Source organism: Sorex fumeus, unplaced genomic scaffold, assembly GCF_029834395.1.
Source record: "Sorex fumeus unplaced genomic scaffold, SorFum_2.1 ptg000129l, whole genome shotgun sequence".
NCBI classification, from domain to species: Eukaryota; Metazoa; Chordata; class Mammalia; order Eulipotyphla; family Soricidae; genus Sorex; species Sorex fumeus.
Genome location: NW_026606186.1, coordinates 14,950,342 through 14,964,215, shown reverse-complemented (window position 1 = coordinate 14,964,215; position 13,874 = coordinate 14,950,342). Strand labels below are relative to the sequence as shown.

Genomic DNA, 13,874 nt, shown 5'->3' with positions numbered 1-13,874 from the left:
GTCCCAGCCACTCGCCCTCCTATGCCCACACACAGCCTTGTATTGACAACGTGAAACCAGACAGTTTCATTGAGGCACAGATGGAGGGATGCACTGCAGGCACAGAGAGTGAGCAAGGCACAGGGAGCAGCCGGGGCCCTTCTGGGCCTCCCTGTGCTCAGAATGGGAGCCCTGGGCAGTCAGTACGAGCCTCTCAAGAGCACACAGCACACAGTTCCAGTGAAAGCGTGGTCCCGATGCTGGGGCAGCTGCCGATGAAGAAGCAGGGCTTTTTTTTTCTTTTGGGGTCATACCCGGCGATGCTCAGGGGTTACTCCTGGGTCTACATTCAGGAATCACTCCTTGCGGTGCTCAGGGGACCATATGGGATGCTGGGGATCGAACCTGGGTCTGTTGCATGCAAAGCAAACACCCTACCCACTGTGCTATTACTCCAGCCCAGGAGCAGGACTTTCTTCAAAGACAAGACCCAGCGTCCTTGAGTCACCTGGGGTGGAGGTGAGGTGGGTTTTAGCGTCAGAGTGGGGTTCCAGCCCCCCATGAGGGATAAAGCAAATGAGTTCAGTAGCCGTGCAAGTGGAGGGTTTTATAAACATGACCTAATTGTCTTACTTCCAAGTCCTGAAGCTTATTGCCCGGCTTAATGATGTGTCCCATTATTTATAGGGTGGCGCAATGAGACTTCTATTGATTTAATGCACTTCCTTAAAGACCGTTATTGTCACAGCCATAAAAATGCAGCTATTCCCAGACAACTCAATTATGTCCCCATGCCTGTAAACCACCCCATGCCCCACGCAACAGTGAGCAGAGGAGGGAGGAAGGGAGGGGTGAGACCACAGCCCAGGGCAGGGGGACAGCTCCCCCAACTCAGGACAAAAGGGAAAGTCCTACAGATGGTCAAGGCAGGTGGACAGGGGTGACATCCAAATGGGGGGGGGACGGGTCGCATGAGGGACACTGGATCAGAATATGGGGCATCTCTATTCTGTGGAAAAGTGAGACTGTGAACAAGCTTCTTCTGGGCCTCAGTTTCCCCTAGTGTAGAACTGGAATGTGATGCCCTATGGGGATCTTCCTGGTCCCTCCTGCCACACATCCCATCTGTAGTCTTTAATGAATTTATTTTTGGTTTTGGAGCTATACCTGGTGCTGCTCAGGGTGTACTCCTGGCTCTGTGCTCAGGGATCACTCCTGGCAGGGGCCAGAGGTCCCTAATGGGTGTCAGGGATGGAACCCGGGTCAGCCACATGCGAGGCAGACACCCTCCCCACTGGATTACACCACTCCCATTGTTCCAGCCCTCACCGGTCATCTTTCAAGGCACATTTGGCTCTTGGAAAAAGGATGGATCATTCAGAGCAGAGAAAAGCATGTTTGCTTTTGCTTGTTTTCACAAAGCCAGGGACAGAACCCAGGACATCACATATGACAGGCTGTACCACCCAGCCCACCCGATAAGCAAGTTTGGGCAGCCCGCTTCCCACTGGTGCAGCTGCTTCCTTCAAACATTCACCCCAAACCAGAGGAGTAACGGTGACTAGCTCCAGCCTCAGCCTGGCCGCATGTTTGTCTGCAATGGAGCCGCGTGTGGGCACATCTCTCATCCATGTCTTGGACACTTGCAGACACCAGTCTGTGCCACCTCCTCATATCAGATGGGCACTTTTTCTTTTCTTTCCTTTTTTTGTTTCTGCACCACACCTGGCGGTGCTCAGGGCTCACTCCTGGCTCTGTGCTCAGGGATCATTTCTGGTGGGCTCGGAGGGCCATATGGGATACCCAGGCCAGCCATGTGCAAGGCAAACACCCTCCCTCTGTACTCTTGCTTCGGCCCCACTTCTCTCGAGTGCTGCTGTGCCAATCACTTCCTTCAAAGGTTTGAGGGAGACAGAACAAATTCAGGGCACCCATTTCTCAGGAGGGGCTGCCCCAGGGGAAGGGGCCGTCCTCCACCCACCAGGGCAGGGACAGTGCTCTTTCTGCTTCTCTCCAGAGGCTTCTCACCAGTGCTGCCATAGCTGGTGAGGCTTCTGCCATTGTTCAGACTACCTTCTCACACCCTAGGGAACGCCCAATCTGAAAGAATCCTGAGATGCCATCAGCCGCCTCAAAGAAGCTGCCTGAGGCTTAAACATGACAGAGTCAGGCATTTAGCAACTCCCCAAGAGCTGAACTTAAACACACCTTGCCTGCCTACCACCACGTGCAGGCAGGCTGCCGGGCTTACCTTTCTGATACTGGAGCCACAGCTGCTGCTGGACTTTCTTGCTGGGAAAGTGGATGATGCAGGTGAGCTCAGAGCCGTAGAGCGCCTCTGCGATGTAGTGGGAGCCGTAGTGCTGGATGAAGGACAGCAGCTCGTCCCGGCTGCTCCCCTTGGTCAGGATCTTGAGAACGTTGGTGAAGCCTGCAGGGAGAAGGAGCAGTCGAAGGCCGTTAGACTTTGGGAACTGGCAGCCAGCATGTTGTTAAGGAGCAATCGATTTTTTTTTCTTTTTGGGTCGCACCCGGCGATGCACAGCGGTTAACTCCCGACTCTGCACTCAGGAATTACTCCTGGCGGTGCTCGGGGGACCATATGGGATGCTGGGAATTGAACCCGGGTCGGGCCGCATGCAAGGCAAAAACCCTACCTGCTGTGCTATCACTCCCGCCCCCATTGATTTTTTTTATGTCTCTTCTTCCCAGCTTGGATTTGGGTAATGAATGAGTTCAGCAAAGAAATGCTCTTCTGGGTCAACACATAAGACCCTGGGACAAGGAGGGAGTCCGCCGCTGGAGTGGATATGTGGCCCTGGAGACCACTGGGGACTAAAGCTGACCTCCTCTCATCAGGCGACTCACATGCACGGGGAAAATGCTACTTCCTCTTGGAGGGGGGGAAGCTCAGAAACCGACAGGTGAGCCTGGTATCCTGCTCCCAAGAGGTAGCATCCAGTGCATTTCCGCTCACACTCCAAAATACCAAACTTCCCTGTGCACTAGGCAACCAGAACTCGTGCTGGGTGTAGCTGAGGTCTGAGGCTGTGCAGGCCTGTGCTCAGCAGGAGTCCGTGCCCTCGGGTCTGGCTCTTGACTGGGTTTCCTGCCTTCCCTTCTCCTTCTGTCTCTGTTGTGGCCACCCAAGACACCCAAAATTGGTTGCTCCTTGGCCACCCAAACTCTATCATGGCCACCCAAACACTACCCAGGGGCTCCTTGCTCTACCACCTGAAATTCTATGTCAGAGAACTGGGTTAGACCCTGGGTGTGCAGGTCCACAAATCTGAACCTGCACATAGTGCTTGACCACCAAAAGCCCCCCAACTCTCCTTCCTCCCACAGACATGTCCCCAGACCTTCTCTGTACTGCCAGATAAAGCATAACATCCTTTTTTGTTGTTTGGGGGCCATACCTGACTGTGCTCAGGGCCTACTCCTGGCTCTGTCCTCGAGGATCATTCCTGGGGGGGGGGGGGGCCATACGTGCTGGGGATTGATTCCAGGCTGATTGTGTGCAAAGCAAGGGCTCTATCTGCTGTGCTATCTCCTTAGCCCTTATCTGTGGTTTTCCACCCTCCAGGAACACTTCCTGTGGGTCACAGACTTCAGATTTACCATCCACCAAACCCACTTTGACTGTGTCCTGCCTAGGACCTGGGATTGCCACCATCCCTTTGGCACATCCATCCCCCCATTCCCCACCTCCATCCCAGCAAGGCCAGAGACACCCAAAGGTTTGCCTGAAACCATTTCCTAACTTGTTTGCTAAGTTACACCCAAGCCACAAGGCCACATAAGCCATGGTTCTCCCAGAGGCCTCACACCCTCCCGGCCAGGGATGGCACCAGCAATCCACACCACCCACCTGCATACCTAGAGCAGCAGCACCATCCCATGGGTCTCCCAGTCTTCATGGGCATCCACACTCCCTCTCACATGGCTCAGAGGCAGGACCCAGGTGCCTGGCCCAGCACACATGCGGACACTAAGTGAGAATAACCATCTGGGCACTGAGGTTGGGGGTAATGGTGAATGAGCATAGTCCTTTCTCATTAAGGGTGGTGGGGGGGGGGGGCGAGGTGTTCCAGTGGATCCTGCAGGAGGTGGGTTCCCGAGGGATCTGAATACGCAGAGCAGTTATACCTCTATATTAGGCACAGCTCTGTAATACAGCAGTGTGGGTGAAGGCAACAAAAAGAGGGGCTTCTGGGAACAAGGGGCCGGATTAAAATCGCCCCCCCCCCCCACCAGCCTGCTGACACATACAACCTGTGTCATTAATAAGGCAGCGCTAATGGCCAGATGGTTGCTGTAAGTGATAAATAACAGCCCCATCAGATGCCCCACAGCTCACAGACAAAACTGCGATTGCTCAATTCTCTGCTAGGCTCTTGTGCTGGGCTGATGTGAGGCCCTGAGCAAATGAGTTAACGGCTCTGAACCAAGAAAAATGGGGGAAAGCAGGCCTTCCTCCCAGCGCTGACAGAAGGAAGAAGATGCTACACATGGCTGAGTGCTAAACCGTGGCAGCAGTAAGGGCTGTGTGTGCCCCTCCCCAGGCAACAGTGGTTCTTCGTCGCTCATAGAAATGAGACAAAGAAAGAGCTGGTGGGATACAGGAGACTCCAGGGCAGTATTAGGAGTTAGAATGGGAAATAGAAAGTCCAAGGACAGGACGCATCTCTCCCGAGTCCTTCTGTCATCCTTGCATTTCAGTCTGTGTTTATTTTGTTGGTTTGGTTCGGAGGCCACCCCCGACAATGCTCAGGCATCAGTCTGATCAGGCATCACTCTGCAGACCACAAAGGATGCTCGGGATCAAATCTGAGTGGGCTATGTGCAAGGTGAGGGCCCTACCCACTGTGCTGTCTGTCCACCTCCCCCTCTTTTAGTTTGGGCTTGTGCTTCTTTTGATTCATGTGCTAAGCCCCTTGTGAATAGCTTGCAGGAGATCTAGGACTCACGTCTAGATGCTCTGGGATGCCAGGGAGACAGAGCCCCATGACACCAAGGCTCTACTTGAGCCTGGATGCAGCATTTACAGCCCCAGGAATTCTTCCAACTCACCTGAGGGGCTGGAGAACAGGCAGGCTGGTCCAGGTCTTGGGGGATGTAGTCCCCAAGAGAGAAGAGCCAGGCAGAGGGAACAGCTTGTGCAAGCTCAGTTGGCACAAAAGAGCAAGTTTCTTTTGGAGAACAGTGAATCCTTGCTAGAGCACTGGGGGGTGACTGGCTGCGATGCAGGGGTGAGTGTTTAGGGAGAAGGAGGATGGTGGGGGAAGCAGCGGGAAGGAAAAGTTATCAACCAAGACACAAGAGGAGCAGGGACTGAGAAGGCTATACCAGCCACCAGCTTTGGAGACTTGGGAAAGAGAAACAGAACTTCGATTCACATCCCTCCTGTGTGTCACACGGCCCCTCACTGAGTATCACTCTACACCCCTCCCCTCCACAGTGCCTCCGACACACCCCAGGCTTGTGACAGCGCAGGTGGCCCCCGGTGGTCCTCACCTGCAGACAGGGTGATGGTGCTGAGCTTCACACGGTACAGGTTGCTTCGGACCCGCCACTGCTGCACCATGGGGTAACCCATGGCCTCATCGTACCTGATGTCTCCTGGGGAGGGAAAAAGATGTGCCTGTGAGTGAGCCGGCATTCGCCATGACACCCTCCTCCACCCTCACCCAGGACTCTGGGTCATGCCAAAGCCACCTTTGCCAAGATACGCAGATGTGGACCCGGGAGTGTGAGCTCTCTCCTGGGGCCAAAAGCTCTACCTGAACCCCCATACCTGGCTTCTGCTCTCAGCCCCAAGCTTGCCTTGATGCTCTGCCCAACAGCTTGCAAAACCCCTCTCTCCTACAAACCAGGGTGGGTTTCCAGGCCTCTCGCTGGAGGCAAGCTGCCCAGGGATACTAGATGCCAGGGGGCCTCCATAACGTCCTCAGAAACTGAAGCATCCCACACAGCCCTGATTTTCCAGGCACCTGGGGAGATCCCAGGGCTTGCTGAGTCCCATTCTTTCTGGGTGCCAGCTCCCCACTTCCTAGACGCCCCAATAAAGCATTACAGAGAACACTCCTGATTGACAGGTGACCTGCCCCCCTTCTGCCCGCTGCCCCCTGAAATCACCACTGTTTCCTGACACAGAAATTGAGGCCCACATGCAGCAAGCATAAGCAATGCACGTGGATATAGTTCCTGTTTCAAGCAACACTGGCTAAAAGAAGATAAATGTGTTTTTTTTTGTTTTTGCAAAGAGAATTTCTCTCTGCTGTTCATAGCTTCACTTGCATATTAAACTCCAGGAGGGTGCAGGACATTAGAATTGAACTTCTCAGACCAGAGAACCCTGTTTTTAACTGAAGGTCACCTCAAAGTCACGTGCGGTTCAAAGGGCTTTGGGAAACCAGAGACACTTAAAGAAGGAAAAACAAAATGTGAACAAGCGGTTGTGGATGTTGGTGGTTACAGGATATACAAGGTTCTCACGTCCCGACCTATATTCATCTCCATTTTCTAAATTTTCTCCTCTCTGCATTACAGACTTCCCGTTTTATAATCAAGGGAGGAAATACAAGGAAAGGAAATGCTAGTCATATCAGCGGTTATTATTATTGTTGTTATGTATCCTTGCAAGCGGCAGGCACATTTTCTATCCCTTTCTCTTTCTTGTCCCCTGGTGCGGAGGCACTTAAAGAGATATTTGATACCAAGATTAAAATGAGAATCTCATTGGAACAAATGATTTCTTCCTGGACATTATTGCAGTATTAAAGTTGTCCATTACTGTCAACCTTTTTTTTTCCTTCCTGCCTCTCCTTAGCCTTTTCAGGAATAAGATCTTTTTTTTTTTGAGGCTTTCATTTTAAAGTAAAATATTCATGATTCCCCCCACCCACCCCCCAAAGAATGGCCCACTAGAGCGAGGTTATTTTGTTATCAATTTGTCCTCGATCTGCTCTCTCTGTTCTGTCCTTTCTCTGCAGAGGCCAGGAGAGAAGTGCAGTGGGTAAGGGAGAAATGAGTCTGGTTTTGCATCAGGGCAGAGGACAGGCTCTGCCCAGGGGGACTTGTTCCCAGGGCCTGACACTGCAGCCTCTGGTGCGGGTTAGAATGATTCTCCTGAGCATGGAGGGAGATCGGGCAATGAGACCCATCCCCGAGAGAGGGAGGAGAGCCCAAAGGTGTCGGCTGCTGATGCAACTCACTTCTCAGTGGCATGATGTTTAAATGAGATGGAAAAAAAATCCTCCTCTAATGATCAACTCATTTCTAAAACCGTTTTCTTTCTCTGCCATCACTCTTCCCTGGATCTCCCTGCTACATAATCATTACCTCATCTGTCAACCTCCTCTTTGATACTATCTCCAGTTCTCCCTGAATTTCTGCCTGGAATCTGAGCTTCTCTTTTGGAAATGAGTTCCTAGAGGTCAAAGCCATTGCCTGTGTTATTTCCACTCCATGAAGAACCTCGAACAGAGCCTGGTACATAGCAGGGCAGTTGCTCCATCAATGGCTATTTCTGGGCATCTTCACCCACCCACTTTCACTCTGTTCCTTGTCCTTATGCCCCGAGCCCCAGAGCCCCATCTTCCCTGACACTATCTAGGTCCCCACACACAAAGGTTAAGGTGATTTCATCCAGTGGGAGGGAAGGGAAGAGATTTTTTTTTCTTCTTGGTTATTTCAAATTTGGCTTCAACTCTTGGTAAGTTAACAGACCCATGATTGGTGTATCTCCAAAGACTCCCAAACCCAAACCAGTAATCCTAAAATTCACACCACTGACAGAACTGTGTGCATCAAGCATTCCACAGTGCGTGGCTCCTTCTCACTGCCATGAAATCAGCAAAGTCTGTTGGGTCTCCCTGATCTAAAAGAATGGAAATCAGGACTGGGGAGAAGGCTTTGCCTGTCCCCCAAGTACCACAAGAAGTAGTCCCCCAAAGCAGAACTAGGTGAAGCCTCCTGAGTACCACTGGGTAGAGCGAAACAAAACAAGCCCCCTAAATGTGATACTCAAAAAGCAAAGCATATGGGGGCTAGAGTGATAGTACATTGGGTAGGGCACTTGCCTTGCACACAGCCAACCCGGGTTCAATTCCCAGCATCCCATATGGTCCCTGGAGCACTGCCAGGAGTAATTTCTGAGTGCAGAGCCAGGTGTGACCCAAGAAGCAAAAAAAAAAAAAAACAAAAAAAAAACAAAGCATAGAATGGTTGGGAGCTTGGTGAAAGTAAAGGTGCTATTCGGGGGTACAGTGGTTCAGTTCTGGAGGTGGGGCAGCGGCTGAATGTAGTTTAGCAACAAGAGTTTACAATACAAGTGCTGAAAACTTGAAATCTGCCAGGAGAAGAGCTCTGACCTCTGCTCAGTAATCTGGGGTTCCAAGGACACCCCTAATCCCACCCAGCCCACAGCAAAAGCCCAGAAGTAACCCCTCACACTTCCTCATCCCTCACCAAGCAGCAAGACCTGGGGTCCCTTCTTGATGCGAAGCACCAACTGTGCAGTCGGGGACTGGGAAGGGCCTGGCATGTGTGTCTTACCTGTGAGCAGCTGGAGGTCTGGGAGAGGTTCTGAGAGGACCCCGCGGCACTGCTCTTCCACTGGCAGCGGGATCACCAACAGCCCGTCGGCCAGCTGAGGGAAATCCTTGATGAAGTTGTTTTCCCTGTGGAGAGTAACAGAGACACTGCAGGAAGGAGGAAGAGGATGCTATCAGGCGGGACGGGGCTCAGGGACACAAGAGCATGTTGTCAAAACATAAACGAGGGGCCAGAGTATATGGTCCCTGCCATCACCATCAACTTTGAAAACTGATGCCCTTTGGGTCTGTTTCTAGGCTCCTGCTCACAGAACCCGACCACGTGAGGTGTGACATTCAGAGGTGTTCCAGTGCTGGGATCTGACCCCAGGTCTTTCCGACCGCAGAACCAGTGAGGTAAGCAGCCGAGTCTGGGACAGCAGGGACGGCACTTGCCTTGCATGTGGCCGACCCAGGTTTGATCCCGAGTACCACCAGGAGTGATCCCTGAGCACAGAGCCAGGAGGAAGCCTTGAGCGGGGAGATCTGCCTCCTCCTTCAAGTACCAAGTAATGCTGAACAGGGTTCCAAGGACTATTTCATTTTGTGCAAAGGCCCCTAGGGGCACATACCTTTCCTCAAAGACATGCTAGAGGGAGCGCTGTCCCAAGTCTGCTTATCCATGCAAGGTGCACGTGCTGGGGTGGCATGGAGAACTGGGTGCCAGGGGACCTGGGGATAGAGAAGCTCTCCCTGTGACCCTCACACCTTCCCAGCCAATTTCGGGAGACAATACATTTGCCATGTAGAAGCTTCACTCAAGTCTGACTTTCAGAAACTCTGGGGGATGCTGGTAGCTTCTGGTTTTCCCTCCCTTGGAAAACCCCAGGGGCAAGTGTGAGAGGAAGCTGAAGACTGGGATCCCTCCTGAATCCAAGCTAGGTAATCTGGGGCCTTCCTTAGGACCCATTTTTCTTCTTCATTCATTCATTCTTTCTTTCTTTCTTTCTTTCTTTCTCTCTCTCTCTTTCTTTCTTTCTTTCTTTCTCTTTTTTAATTTTGAATCACCGTGAGACAGTTACAAGCTTTCATGTTTGGGTTACAATCATCAAACACCCATCCCTCTACCACTGCACATTCCTCACCACCAATATCTTCCACCAGTGCACATTCCCCACCACCAATATCCCCGGTACATCCCCCCCACCCTCCCCCTGCCTCCGTGGCAGACAATATTCCCCACACTCTCTCTCTACTTCTGGGCATTATGGTTTGCAATGCAGATACTGAGATGTTATCATGTTTGGTCCTTTTTCTACTTTCTGCACACATCTCCCATCCCAGCCAGTTCCTCCCGCCATCATTTTCTTAGTGATCCCTTCTCTACTCCAATTGCATTCTCCCCTTTGCTCATGAGGCAGTTATGGAGCAATCTTCTTGTCCCGTCTATCCACTATCCTTAGGTGTCAGCCTCATGTTACTCCACAAATGAGTGCAGTCCTTCTATTGGACTCTCCATTTTTTCACGTGTAAACTGAGGCTCCTGAAAGTGATTCAGTCTGTGGTAATGACTTCTGTAACAGAGATGATAATAACCTCTTTTTCTTTTTTGAAGGGTTGGAGTCCCACCCAATGGTGATAGGGGGCAACTTCTAGCTCTGTGCTTCCGGTAACTCAAGGAAGACAAGGAGGGGGCGAGACCCACTGCCCACAATGCCTGGGTCCCTGAGTTCCATCCCTAGCAACATCTTCAGCAGGAAGATAATGGCCTTTTACCAAGCAGCCTCTATGAACTGGGCAACATTCCAAGGAAAGTTAACACCAAGTTAGTCTTCACCCAACTATAGGAGATTAAGGCCCTTAAAGACTCAGTCAGTGGGAGATGGAAAAGCTGAAGTTCAAGTTGTGTCAGCTTTCAAGGACATGTGACTGGGATGCTGCAACCCAGGACTGAGCCTGGAGTCTCTGGTCCTGGTCCTGCAGTGCTAGAAACCCTCCTGGCTGGTTGTGCCTGGGGTTGGCGGAGCTGGAGAGAGAGTCACAGCAGTGCTCAAGGGAGCAATGAACCAGGACATGCTGGGGGACCCCCCTCCACCTTCCCCTCAGATGGAGACCTCAGTCATCCAGTGGGGAAACAGCTGCCTGGAGACAGAGAAGTCTGGAAGTCTGAGCCCCTTGGGGAAGCAGGATCTGAAAATCCAACCTCACTTTCCAGGGAACCTGAGTCAAACCTCCACCAGCACGTGTTTCATCACCGCAGGGCAAGGGCGACAGCCCCCTCCACCTGCCTCCTTCCAGACCCTCCGCCCTCTGAGTACCAGCAGGACTGACCCCCTGAGTCCTTGGGTGGCGGGGCCGTGAGCAACCTAGGAGTCACCTGCGTTTTCTCGGAGGACGGTTTTCCCTCTCGGCTCCCAGAAAGCAGGGACGATGGAGGCGTCGGCGTGCACAGGCCAGCAGTGGGCAGGCGGGTGGGCAGCGAGGCCAGGCTGAAGCAGTGAAGGAGAAGACAGCCGGGACCTTCCCTCACACCCCACCTCACCCCGAGCGGTCATCACGCGTCCTGCGCCACGTCTGCCAGCAGAGGGCGCCCGGCGCCTTTGCATCCTTCCACCGCGGCAGGTGCTGCGCGCGGATGGGAAGCCTTGGGGACGCCTAGCCCTGGGGACTTGGCAGGGTGGGCGACAGACAGCGGCTTCAGAACCCACCCACGAGCGAAAGAAGGCCTCGGGTTGGCCGGTCAGAAACCGACTTCAGATTCCCGGAGTTTGAGTGGATGTGGTGTGTGGGTGGGGAAAATAAAAACCACCAGGACACTAGTGAATCTTTACCATCTAAATAATACATTTTAAGGAGATAATAAAATAAAAATAATTATCAGCTTTGCTGTAAGTGGGGGGAGGTGGCCAAGGGGAGGAAGAGAAAGACAGAGACAGACACACAGAGAGACAGACACAGAGAGACAGAGACACAGAGACACAGAGAGACAGAGACAGATACAGAGAGATGGAGGGGCAGAGAATGTTTCCTCTCTCCCTCTCCCTCTCTCTCTCTCTCTCTGTTTCAGGGACCATACCTATCAGTGCTCAGGACTTACTCCTGGCTCTGTGCTCAGGAATTACTCCTGGCAGGGCTTGGGGGACATTAAGGTGTCCTGGGGACTTGAATCCATGCTGGCTGTGTGCAAGGCCTTATCCACCGTACTATGCTCATCTTTGAGAGACATCTTTTTTTTTCTTTTTGAGTCACACCTGGTAATGCGCAGGGGATACTCCTGACTCTGCACTCAGGAATTACTCCTGGCGGTGCTTGGGGGACGATATGGGATGCTGGGAATCAAACCCGGGCCAGCCGTATGCAAGGCAAATGCCCTACCCGCTCCAGCCCGAGACCCCAAGAAACATCTTAATGGCAGGAGATGTCTGAAGGCAACAGCTATGACTCGTTCCAGATGTAGAAAACAATGCTGGCGAGACTCAGTAGCTTGTGGATCCCATAGTGAGGAAGTGGCTCAGGCCAAGCGCTTACGGCAGCTCAGCAGGCTTGTCAATCCAGGCGCTCGGGAATCGCGTGCACAGTGAGGCATCCAAAGTCTGTGCTCCTGATCATGAGGCCCACCTGAGAACAGGCCGTCAGCTGTTTGCCAGCCGAGTGCCCAGGAAGGATGCTGCAAGGGCAGTGGAGGCTGTAAGCAAGTCTTGGTGTGCCTAAGCATGTCTAAATAAATATGCCTTGGTGTGTGCCTAAGTGTGTCTGTGTTTGCCCAAGACAACTGGGCATGCTTCACAGACTGATCCAGAGACCATTTCTTCAAACGTCCCCACACCTAAATGCTAATGCATACGAATAGTTATCTGACACAATTTATCAGATGTTTTTCCACCATACATCTTGGATGCAGGAAGAGGGGATGCCTGGGGCATCAGACATCTTGTACATTTGAAAACGTTTTTTGGAGTTTCCCTATTCTGCAACCCAGAGATCCAGCAGTGGGAAGTCAGAGGTGGGGCGTCCCTTCCTGTATCTCCCAGTCCACTCTTTCCGCTCTGAGTTCCAGTGTCCCTGGACCCTGCTTCTCCCGCTGCACTTGCCCCGGAATTCCTCAGGGAGGAAGGAAGAACATCCCTTTCTGCAAAGGGCACAATTGGGATTTGCCCTCCGTCTGGTGTTTGGTTTTGGTTTTTGCTTTTTGGGGGATTTTCCCCTGGCTTGCCGCTCAAGGATAGTTAGGTATCCGAAAGTCAGACTAGCTAGAGCCAGACTGCAGCCATGACAGGCCACAGTTAACGTTAAGTTTTGACAAGGCCTAAGTTTCTGTTTCCCAGAACTGAACTTGCAATTTCTGGTAAGGAACTGCTAGATCATCTGACTGGTCATGAGGGGTCACTATGTCCTTTTTTTGGGGGGGGGGACAACCAGAAACTGACTGTCACTATGTTCATTTTTTGGGAACAATCAGAAACTGACTATTATCAAATACCAAGTAATCACTGACAGCTGTTGCTTGGTCACTGTTATCGTAGGCTTGCTCAACCTTGGAACCTATATAAACTGCTTGCACTTGGAGGTCGAGGTCACTATCAAGAGACCACTTTGTGGATGAGATAGTTGACCCCAGTTAACTGGAATAAAACTCCTTTGCACTTGCATTACTGTCTCTCTGACTGTGTCATTCATGCCGTGACCCAAAAACTCGGGTACAACAGGATCAACTCCTGATGGGTTCAGGGAATCATACAGGGTATCAGGGACAGAAGCCGGTTCAGCCTCATGCATGGCAAGCACCCAACCACTCTGCCAACTCTCCACTTCCGAAAGACTTGCACTCACCCCTGCACTTGGCTGACTCCCACTGACCATTCCATACTTGATTACAAGGCCTGGGAGACACTCAGGAGCAGTTCTTCTGCACTATTCTCTCCAGCATCTGTTTTTTCCAGGAAGAGCTTCACAGATGCTAACCACTGATGGGCACATGGAACACCCCCCGTCTCCCTACCCCTCCTCCAGGGTCCCACTCCCTGTGCCCGGCACACAGCACACTGTGTTCTGGTAGTTGCTGGGTGGACATTGTTGAGGAAGCTAAGGCTGGAAATCCAGGGACAAAAGGCATATGGGCACGTCCTCTGTCTTTTAACAGTGTCTTTCTGATCTTTTGTCTCAGGGCCCCAGAAAGCTTCAGATCTGAGAGATTTCCAGGAGTCATGCCTAAAACTCCAACTTTTGCTCAGAAAGCTTCAAAGTCATTTTTTTTTAATTTTGTAAGTATGCAGGGACCTGCTCCCCTGGGGCTGGGGATAGAACCAGGGCCTGGGAATTCACAGGAACCCGACAGGGAGAGGTGATCTCCCTCTGCCC

At 52.0% G+C, this 13,874-nt stretch overlaps 1 protein-coding gene across 4 annotated transcripts in view; it reads right to left on the bottom strand.

Moving 5' to 3' along the window:
- Positions 1-13,874, bottom strand: part of ASTN2 (astrotactin 2) — a 1,072,177-nt gene that overhangs the window by 295,218 nt on the left and 763,085 nt on the right. For all 4 annotated transcript variants that reach the window (XM_056138490.1, XM_056138491.1, XM_056138492.1 and 1 more), the window contains 3 exons: positions 8,539-8,663; positions 5,497-5,601; positions 2,231-2,410 (listed from right to left, as the gene is read on the bottom strand). In XM_056138490.1, the coding sequence (XP_055994465.1) occupies positions 2,231-2,410; positions 5,497-5,601; positions 8,539-8,663 (410 nt within the window). The remainder of the gene's footprint in view (positions 1-2,230; positions 2,411-5,496; positions 5,602-8,538; positions 8,664-13,874) is intronic.